The 11,522-nt window shown below is 35.6% G+C and overlaps 1 protein-coding gene across 1 annotated transcript; it reads right to left on the minus strand.

Annotated features, from left to right (window-relative positions):
• Positions 1-8,935: 8,935 nt before the first annotated feature.
• LOC145557701 (replication protein A 70 kDa DNA-binding subunit B-like) lies at positions 8,936-11,277 on the minus strand. The gene is made up of 10 exons (XM_081618875.1): positions 11,134-11,277; positions 10,788-11,049; positions 10,596-10,695; positions 10,380-10,510; positions 10,229-10,307; positions 9,988-10,099; positions 9,740-9,900; positions 9,595-9,658; positions 9,344-9,447; positions 8,936-8,978 (listed from the first exon to the last, which is right to left on the minus strand). Exons 1-10 carry the CDS (start codon positions 11,275-11,277, stop codon positions 8,936-8,938), a joined length of 1,200 nt encoding a protein of 399 aa, XP_081475001.1.
• Between the last annotated feature and the right edge of the window lie 245 nt (positions 11,278-11,522).

Consider the following 11,522-nt stretch of genomic DNA (forward strand, 5'->3'; position numbering starts at 1 on the left):
ATAAGAAAAAGACATGGCCGCAAACACAAATAGCACAATAAAACAACACACACGTCAACAAAAAGCTGAGTAATCACCACATATCAGAATATAGAGTATAATTTAATATAATAATTAACATTAATATATCAATTAAACAATGTAGTTCGATACTACATTACACACTGTACTCTGAAAATAACCTTTGTCAAATAAACCTCGAATGATAATAATCCTTTACTCAACTCATAACCAATAGTGTGTCATGCTCTTTGTTTTATACCTAGCCTTGAACATGGGTAATTCGAATAAAACCAACAAGTTTAAAACTTAAATACTCCCAATAACCAGAAAACACCTTGAACCAGACCACATACGGGTCAATTCCCACTGTAGGGCCGGGGACCATAGAAAAATAAATATAAATAAAGATTGTACCTAATTCTTAAATCATGATTATTACCCTCTTACCAACAAGCCAAGGACTAAGTTATATAACGCCGAGCCTCAAACCAATAACAAAATAATAATTCCTCAACCTTTTGATCTCATATACTGATCAAATAATTATTCATAAACAAATAGATAATATCTCAACAATGGCACAGTTCCCAAATTACATAACAAATCGATTAATAAATATCTCAACTCTTAGGGCAATCAAACCAGTACCCAAAATTAATCAAATCTCAACCCAAAAATAATACAAGTTACCCTATAACCTCAAAATGATACTCTATATTCGAATACAATGTCTCGGCACAATTAAGATAATCCAAAAGTTTACATCAAATAAAGCCATATAAACTAAGTTGCCATGAGAATCACACATTTATCAACATAACTCCAATTCCACGAATTCACTGATCATCAAATACACTTGCATAAATAATTTTTTTTTTATTAACTTATTTATTTCAAAGTATTAGATTACAAATTTGCAAACATGATTGTGGTATTATGACACAACAACAAAAAGATGCGTATGATTACCTTTGGAATAAAAGCAATTGGTTTGACCACATGATTATCAGAAGATAAACATTCCAAAGATTGATAGTAGGCTGTTGGTATAAACCCACGAACATACATAATGGAGTAAAGAGGAAGAAGAGAAATCTAGGAATTTTGTATCAAAACGGCTGCACAATATTATACATCAAAAACTTATTAGGGTTAAAATAGTTTATAATTGTAGAATAATATTCAAACAAAATAGGGTTTTAAAATGTTCCGTACTCTAAATTAAAATTATGAGATTAAAAAAGTTATACTACCTCCGGTTCATTTTAGTTGCAACAATTTCCATTTTGGGTGGTTTAAATTACTTGCAACAAAATTTTTTTTCCTTATTTGGTAACTTTTGGCCTGTAAAATGACATATATACCCTTACTTTTTTCCTAATCTATTTTTATTAACACTCCTAATTTCATTTGCTTAGTTTGATGATTTAATTAATTAATTTAACTACTCCCACCAAATTTACCCCCTTCCCCTTTAAATTCCTTTATCTCCCAACCACCTTCATTGAATCTGCATTCAATTCTGGAAAATGGTTGGGAGAATTAAATTATGGAAATTTTTTCCAGAAATCACACCCCCCCTCTCAAACCATACCTTTTTAAATCTCTCACTCTCGTCCTCTCTTATTCTCTCTCCTCTTCGCCTCCTCTTTCTCCTCAAAAAATCTGGGTTCTTTCCCCTTTCTCTCTCTTCATCTTCTGGGTTTTTTACAACGATTCACCTTAATTCACTCTTGAAATGTCTTCTTCTCAACCAAAAATAATAGATTTGGTAAGCCATGAGTCCCTTTCTTCTAGATCCACACGATCCCCACCTAAACCTTAGGCAACCACGTACATACCTTGTCGTGGTTCTGGTGTGATGAAGCCGCTCCGTCGTGCTTCTGTAATTGCTAAGAGAAAGATTGTAGGGGCGAAGCTTGCTGAATACATCTCAAGCGACGAGGATGAGAAGCCGACAAAGTTTTCTGGGTCTAAAAGGCCTGTTCCGCCACCTCACAGCCCAGATCGGAAGGTTGTTTCCAGCAAAGAAGGTGGATCTGCTGCTGTGATGGCTGTTCCAGCTGCTTCACCACCACCAGACGCCAATTCTCAAACTGGGTCTTCTTTGTTCCAGGAGCTGACTGCCGGAGAAGTCCTTCAGCCACCTGCTTCCCATCCTATGATGGGTGGGAGTACTTCTGGGACTGGCGCTGGTACTAAGTGCCTGAGAGGTGCCTCTAGGGGGCAGGATCCAGATGACATACTGGAGGCTTACCTCCAGATCTACTACCTCCAGTAGTCCCTTCCCCCATAGTAATTGGGCAGCGTAATTTCTAAAACCCTAATCTTGTTCTTCTATTCCAATTTATGGTTAATTATGCTATTGATGAGTCCTCTGTTCTTTGTTATGCCTAGTCTGATAGTGTTGGTTCATTGGGTATGATTTGATGTGTTTCCTGTTATGTTTGGATATGTTGTTTGGGTATGAGTTGTTGGTTGTTTGGGTATAAATTGTTGCTTTTTAAATGAATTGTTGAGTCCCCTGTTATGTTTGGATATGATTTTGGGGTAGGAGTTGTTGGTTGTTTGGGTATGAATTGTTGATTTGGATATAAATTGATGAGTCCCTTGTTATGTTTGGCTATTATGTTTGGGTTTGAGATGTTGGTTGTTTGAATATGAATCGGTCTATTGGTTGACTTGAGGAGTTGTGTTGGTGTGTTGGTTGACTGCTGGTATGATTTTGTTTATGAGTCCTCTTTCTGTGATGCATTGAGTCCCCCCCCCCCCACAACTTGCATCAAATTGAATCCCATCCAAATGATGAAGGGACTCATCTGATAGCTATTTGAGTGTCATGGTTGCTCTAGTTACCTCTGACACTACTACAAAAAGTGGAATAGAAAACGCAAGATAGAGAACGGTTAGGTTGGATAAGCGCTTCATAGAACTATATAGAACGCCTTTCATGTTCAGGCGTTCTATAAAGGAAAGAGTATAGAACGCCTTACTATATAACCGTTGTGTACTACTTTCCAATGTAATTCAAGTTGGTGGGCCTTGTGCTCTTTCATAAATCACGTACAACCTTTCTTCTTTAAACCTAACTCAACGTCTTCACCCATTGTTTTATAGCCGCCATTAACTCCTAAAGATTAAGTTTGCAACTTCCTATATCATATTCACGGACCCAAAAAATATTAATGGTGATTAAAATCGGTGGTCTAAAGTTCGATCTTCAGAATTTTGTGTTGTTCCTGAATTTCTTATCACTAGGGAGGCTAGAGCGCGCTACGCGCGCTTTTGGTTTGTAAATCGTATGTGTTTGTCGTGTTTAGAAATGTGGCCATTATGGGGGTTTCACGAATTAGAAATCTAAGTATGCTATGATTTGAAACTAATACTTAAAATGTGTGGTTGTGGATTGCAATGGAAGAAAGTGGTTATTGGTAGAAAAAGGAAATGTATAGAATTATTATTGGTAATATTATTAGTTTTTGCATACCATAAATTTAGTGGAGACTATTGTTGTCATTATAAAAAAAAAACAATTATATATATCCTATATGATATACAATATGTTACGATGGTATTGGTAAAAAAGCCATTTAATTACACTATGATTTTAAAATAATATGCAAAGTGTGTTGTTGTGGATTGTGATGTAAGAAAGTGGGCATCGCTAGGTTTTGTATACGATAAAATAAGTGGATTTTTTCTTGTTCTGAAACAATAAAAAATAATTGATTATGTTTATCACATATGATATACGATATGTTAGACTATTTATTTTAAGTGACATAAAGTGAAGTAGTTTTGTTTTAAAAAAATAAGCCTTTTATTGTTATGGAAAGGAGTTTTTTTTTTTTTTTTTTTTTTAAAATGATCATTTTAAAGTTGCTGGGGAAATTATAATTTGTTTAAATATAGTTTTGTTTTTTGATTTTCCTATGCGCTAAATTTATTGTAACAATTTTTAAAACCGTTGGAATTGAATTATTTATATGTAAAGTTATAATCTGAATGTATTCTTGTATACGTGGGTTGTATGAAACAGTGCAACTTATTTTGTGCTTCTGCATGTTATGATAGACAAATGAAAAGACATGTTAGGAAGAGTGACGGTTTTCTTAGTGACGGTTTGCAGGAAGAATTGGAAGAGTCGTTCATTATTTTCATATATCCCCAAATTCATTTTGCTCTCTGTGAAAGTTGAAAAGGTTTTCTTTCCTCTTTCATTTTCTTTCTCTCATCCTCAATTGAAAATTTAAGTTTTACAATGGCTGGAAATGGTGATAATGATACGATATTTGATGATTGGTACCGTAATTTTCTGCTGAAGCGCAAAGACAGCCTCCGTGGTCAGTGTGTGGCTTGGGCGGAAATTTGAGCACAAGCGTCAAAGAAGATGGATGAAATGCTGGATGCTACGACAGATTGTGATGCACAGATAGCCAAGTGTGATGAGGTTGCTCGAAAGAAAAGTAAGGCTGAAGAGGCAAAACCCGGAAGTAAGGGTAAGGAACCTGAACTCGGAAGCAACTACGATACTCCAATTAAAGTCGATACTGACAGTGATACTGATGAAGAGCCTGTGAGAATGAGAAGGATTGTAGGGGTTCAAGGTGAGCCATCTAAGTTTAGGGGGTCAATGTAGCAGCACAAAGTTGGTGTTTGGTGTTGGGGTCGAATCAGGGGATGCTGATATGGATATCAGCGATGACGAAAGCATGGTGAAGCATGTGATTGATGTTACGGTTGCTGCACTTGTTGAACCAGCAGAAGATGAGCCTGTTGTTGGGGGCGAGGGTGCTGGTGCAGGGCAGCAGGGGCAGCAACAGGTGCAAGCAAACGAGGAACATGAGTCTGAAGAGGAGCAAGAAGATGAAGAGGGAGAAGCTGAGGAGCAGGGCAATTCTTCGGACTCTACTGACATTTCTGGAAGCGATGACGGATATTACGGTTTTGATTCCGATTAAGCATTTTTAGTTATTTTTAAAAGTACTTTGGCTAGGTTGATATGAATGTAGGGGTTTTAAAATATGTAAAGACAATGTTATCTGTTTTTAATTTTGATTAAGTATTCTAGCATGTTTGATTTTATGATCGCGGTTTATGCAAAGTTAAATTTCGATGCTATTCTTAACATGAAGCTGCAAGGCATATACATGACAAGATAAGACTTGTTTTTCCTGCTTATGAATAAGTAATGCAGAATGTGAATCTTATGGTATTGGGTAAATGTATAGGTCACAATGGAATATATTTCCTCAGAGCGATGAATTGCAGCACTCATGCTATTGTAATGCTAATAGATAGAGTTGACTGAAATTGTACCTCATTGTTAGTATACAAAACTACAAGCTAAGAATTGTATCAATGTATATTCATATTCTGTAAATCAGTAGAAATAGCAACAAGTGATATGCAGTGAAATTAATTTTTTGATGAAAATGATTGAAATTTTGCTAATAGACCATGATTTCATATTGTATTACCTTAGGTACATGCTTACTTTGCACATTTACATCCATTCACCACTAATAGAATAACCATAAACTATCACAAAAAAAAAACAACTCTTAACAGAGTTTAAATCTGCTAGCACTTTTAAAATTTGTCTAAAAAACACCACACCATTAACAAACAAAAACAACAATGGTGTCTAATTCTCTACAGACAATATTTAATCAGGAATTTTCATAGCAAACATGGAAGAGTCTTCGCTTGTTTCTTGATCTGCTTATTGATAATTCCCGGAATCGGATTTTGTTCCGGTATCATCATCATCATCATCATCACACTGATTGCTGTCTGACTCGAATGGTTCATCAGATTCTATAACAGTGTTTTCTTCACTCCGAGTTCCAGACTCGGAATTCACATCACTTTCATAATTTGTGTCGGTCTCGCCTTCCTCAGTCTCCTTTTCTTCTTCAGCATCTTCATCTTCCCCTTCTGACTTACTTCTTTCTTTCTTTCCATCTTCCTCAGTGTCCTTTTTCTCTTGAGAATCTCCTTCATGCCCTTCTGCTTCACCTGCTTCCTTTGGATGATTTTGAGCGTCATCATTCTCTGACTCAACAATGATGACAGGCCAGTCTCCACAATCATTTTTCTCAATTTCTATTTTCCTTTTCTTGCTTGATTCACCTTTTTCTTTTTTGTTTTTCCCTACCTTTGAAATTCCTTGTTCGAGAATTTCCAGATAATTGTTCATCTTCTCCGTCATTTCCGTCACATATGTACGAAAGCTTGCAACATTCTCTGATTTTGATCTGGATTCATTAGGTCTCCATATCGGCGGTGCAAATACCTTGCCAGAAGTAGCAGTGCTGTCAGTGCTGGCCATTGTTGCAGAGATAGAAAGAGGTTTGTTGCGGGAAAGAAAAAGTTTTGTTGCAGAAAAAGGAAAGAGGAAAAAGAAGATGTAAGCAGACAAGAGAAGCAGAGTACAATATATGGACCACGGAACCCAAACGTTTCAATTGACCAATCAAATAGCAGTTTCAACAATTATTCCAACATGTAAAAGAATATAGATTTACATAGTACAACTTTAATGTACTTGTTCTAAAACAATTTTCAAGCTGAAAATAGCTGTTTTATAACTTTCCTTAGATGCACAACATTTATAAACACATGTGAATTGGGGTTTAAATTTTATAAGTATGCCAAGCTATTAAAAGGAGGGGGGATGAATAATGCAAAAGTCTAAGCGCGTCAAATGAAAAAGAACATAAAAAGTCGTAGGGTGTGTTCATTTTTATTATATCATATGCGATTTGGAAATATAGAAAAGTTTTAAAAGTAAAATAAGCGTATAATTTCAATCGTTTTAAGGGAAGAAAACAAGTTTTTTTTAAAAATGAATCTTGCTTAGGTTGTCATCTCGCTAACCTAATTGTCTTAATTGACTTTGTTAAATTGTTTGTAATTGCTCAAACATTTTAATGTGTGTTTTATTATGAAAAAAAAATGTAGTTTTGTAACCTATTCCATACTAATTGCGCTTGGTTGTATTTTAGGCTTTTTGTTGACCTACAATACGATTGTGGTAAGTTGACTATTTATTTTTTGTTTGGTTAACAAGTATGCCTAAAAAACTTGGGCTTACAATAATGCTTAATTTGGTTGGATAAGAAGTAAAAGTTAAAGGTTTTTTAGTTGTCATTTTGCGGACAAAATGTTATTAAATCAACATTGCAATGTACAATGAACTTAAATCTAAGCATTATTGGAATTGTTTTTTTTAAAAAAAATTGGTTTAATAAAAATTGGTTTAATAAAAACAATATTATTTATTAATTATTATTAGGTATAAAAGTACCTAGTGTGAAAATGTTGAATATATAATAATATCTTTCTTTATAAGTTGTTTGTAAAATTCTGTCTAAAATTGGAAATCAAAAGGTTTTGGACCTTTTTTTTAAAAGCTATTTTTAAAAGTAAATATTTTTTTTTGTGATATGTTTTTAAAAAAATATTTGACTTTAAATTTTTTGTTTTGTGCGTTAGCTTTTCATCTCCTCCTTTCTTTTTATTCTTCTTTCTCTCTGAATCTTTGATTACTGGGTGTAGGGGCTTAGCATATTAATTTGCCAGCTATTAGAGTTTCAGTTACAATTTCACTCTTTAGAAACTCATAACTTGATTGTTAAACTTTGGGCTAAGTGAACATGGCAGATGATATGGAGTTGCGAGATGTTGAAGCACAGCTTGATGTGCTGTACGCAGAAATGGAAGCAATTGCAAAACAGGAAAGGATTAAGAGAGAAGAATTGGCAAGTTTAAGGGTAGCGTATAGAAGTAAGCTTCAACAAGCTAGAGTTCTGTCTGATCAGGTTCAGAGGGTTCGTGTACAACGAATGTCTGCGTATTTTTGGAGAGTAAGTGAAGGGCGTAGAAAGTTATATGCAAGGATGGGAGGAAGTGGGCGTGATGTTGGGTATGTAGAACATGCTGATGCTGAAGAAGACAGGGCCAGTGGTGTGGGTAGGAATACTGGAGGTGGCAATGAAAGGGATGTTGGTGGGGTTGGAGGAAGACTTGCTGGTGGTGATGCAGAGATGGAGGAAGTGAAACAAGATGGAGGTGAGGAAGAGGATATAGATGAAGGGGATGATGTTAATGACTATCATGATAATGATGTGGATGTACATGGTGCAGAGGAGGCTGGGGTGCAGAATGAGGGGCAGGAAGCTGGCCATCAACAATCGTGAGCAACTTTGCTAAGATTTGATAGTTATGTTAGGGGTTTTATTGAGTGATGTATTAAGCAACTCTAGGCAATCGACATGGCTTGGGTTTTTTTCTATAAATTAGCATAAATTATGAATGGTGAAAGGATATTGGTGCTTAATTTTGCAGAACTGTATTCATTTTAATTGTTGGCTATTGTATTTTGAGATTGTAGTGAAATCAAATTGGTTACCTATTTAGTTATTACCAATGAGTGTGATTATTGTCTTATTTACGTATGTATATAGAGCTTTTGCATACTTAATGAAAGCAAGTGACATGGTTTCTTTAATTATGAGCAAGTAAAATAGACAGATGATGAGCTTGACAAAGTGATCTGAGTAACTAAATTTAAAGAATGTATAGAATGTGACATTAAGAATTAGGGAAAAGAAGTAACGGGAGTGTTGAACACATGAGATGTAGAGTGTGATGTGTAAGATTTTACAAATGTACAAGCTAAGTATGCAATTATCTAGGGGATTGTTTAGTTAGCATGGTTGACAGGGTATGAGATACATAGATTCTGAGAGCAGTAGCTGTTACTTTGCTCCTAATCTGCACAGATGAGTTGGATATTTATGCACTTAGTGATTTAATGATCTAAATGGCTGACTCATTGTGTATAGATGACTAACCCATGCAGAAATAAAAGCACTTTAAATGACAATCATAATTAGCATATTTGTGATAAAGAAATGAGCAAAATTCACACAATAAGCAAGTTTAAACCATAGGCAGCTATTGCATCCCTGCAATAATTTAAAGAACAAAGTGCTTCATGAAAGAGGTATTAAGTTTGAATCACAGGCAATTGTTTAATCCATTCAATGGATTGAGCAAGCAAAAGAGGCATTGTTTGTAAGCCTAATTCTAAGCAGATTTAAGTTGCTCTATATGACCAACATCATCAAAAGAAGATATAACTTCAGAGTTAAAGAGACAATGGTTGTTAAATTGTTGAGTAGTGAATATGATTAAGGGTAATCAAGAATGCCTCAAATAAGAACACATCCAAAATGATAAGCTGGAGTTATCGTGGATGATGTGTTCTGATTTGAAGCAGCAGATTGGCAAGACAAGTGTTCAAGAATGAGAAACTGATTGGACTACCCACCGCAGCACTCCTGCCCTGTTAAGTGCTTGAGATGGATGGAGGATTATGTGCATTGGTGTGGATTTTAGAGCTGCAGCAACATGATCAAAATCGTTCCAGTCATCCTGAGATCAAAAATCAGTGGGGTTATACCCAGGATAGCTAGCTGCATGGTATAATTTTATGTAGAATTTATGTTAAGTGTGAGTGGGAACCTTTATCTTTCTCTCAAAAATCTCAAGTGTTGTGAGCTTGAATATTTGCTCGCATACTTGGCCAAAGGTAGTGAGGCGAAATGTTCCAGTGTCATCTACAGCATCAAAGGTAAAGTTGACCCTGCATTTGTGGTATGAAATCATGGTAAGTGATATGAGGACTTGTCTAGTTGGTTGCGCAGCATAAGAATGCAAAACAAACCTTTCAGTGGAGGTGCATTTTTTTTCAGGGCAATGTGGGCAAAAGAAGGCCACATTTGCAGCAACGCCACAACACTTTCCACAATTATTGCAGCCAATGTAAGCAATAACATTGTCTAACTGTGCATCTGGAATTGTGACTGTCAGCGTGTATATTTCTTCCTGGACAGTATTGTCAACCTAAATGGAGCTGTGTTAGTATACAAAAACAGGTAGTTAGTAGAAGGATTTGTGTGTGAATGCACTCACATTTTTTCCAATGATGTTGTCAAGTGTGGTTGGAACCGGCTCAGCACCAACAGTCATGAATTCGAGTTGTCTTGCCATGTAATCACTAATTATGTCTGGATGTGCATGGGCCCTAGTAAAATATACAAAGAAAGACATAGCTGATTAATCACAAGAGTTTAAATTAAGCTTGATTTAGGTACAATAAAGTGCGAATGTGTATCAGTGTAAATGGTTTTTAGCTATAAAGTTTTTGGATTACCAAGCTCTTAAAGCGTCAGCTTTTTCACCACTGGGGGCTGGATCAATCGTTGTGGACATGCTTGATTGCAGCGAAAAACCTGTGAAAAATTGCATAAGCATACTTGATCGTCATATGATTTATACAGTGATAAAGGGTGAGAAAATTATACCTCTGTGGGTAGCAGGCTTCAGTGAAGTTAAGCTAACAACTAAGAAAGTGGTTGCCCAGTCCTTGAGGTTTTCACAGTCAGAAAGGGCTAATTGTCCCCATGCAGAGATGATCATTGGACGAGAACCAGTGCTGCAAAACAAAGTGTAAGTTAGTAAATGCAGATTTTGATTATATTGCAGGTAGCATTTTGGGGCCTTAAAAGGGTATTAGCAACCTTTCATCAACTATGCTGATATCACGTACGTCAGCTACCCTACCTGATTTGTATTCCACTTGTCGGGGGTCTTCCATGTGGACTACTATTCCAAGCAGATCTGTCAATTAAGTAACATATAGGCACATTATTGTCAAGAGGCATATGTGTTTTTAGTTATTATGTGTAGGTTAGATAAGGTTTTGATGATACCAAACCGGTCTGATGGTCCACTTGTCCTTGGTACATCAGCTATGAAGATGTATTCAGGTAACACAGGTCCCTCTGTTCGATCAATTGCTTGAATTTTAGTCATTCCGCCGAAGGTTAGTTCACATTCGCCTGGGAATGAACTAAATTTAGGGTTGATTGTTCGCACTGGAGCATTAGCTATCTCATACTTCTTCTTGTGTTCAAAGACTTTTTGAAAGTGGTCGCATTCAGCTCCGAACAAAGTAGCTTTCATGTTGTTACCCTGTATCATGGAAATGGAGAAGTCATGTATAGGATTTGTAAGCACTTAATAACTATGAAATGATGCAGAGTGGTAAGTTTGCACCTCTTCATCTTCAAAAACCAATTTCTGAAATTTTTTCTTGTTTGGAGGAGTTCGGATAGGAGACTTTTCTTTTACTATCACACGTACTTTGTATGCCTTGCTTACAGGTGACAGCTTGTTCAAAGGCGTGTACTCAGGTTTCATCTATAGTATACAAAGACAATTAGTTTTGTTATTTGTGCTTAAATTAGATAACAGCAAATTTGACATAAGTCTATGCATGTAAGTGACTTGTATAATATTATAATATTATAAAAAATATAAATTTAGAATATTATAATTTTATAATATTATAAGCAAATTTGGCATAAGTCTATGCACAACTATAATATTATATGGTATACATGCATTTACAATTGAGTTCAGTGCTATGCAATTCTAAGCACATA

This window comes from Chenopodium album, chromosome 9 (genome assembly GCF_948465745.1).
Source record: "Chenopodium album chromosome 9, dcCheAlbu1.1, whole genome shotgun sequence".
Lineage (NCBI taxonomy): Eukaryota > Viridiplantae > Streptophyta > Magnoliopsida > Caryophyllales > Amaranthaceae > Chenopodium > Chenopodium album.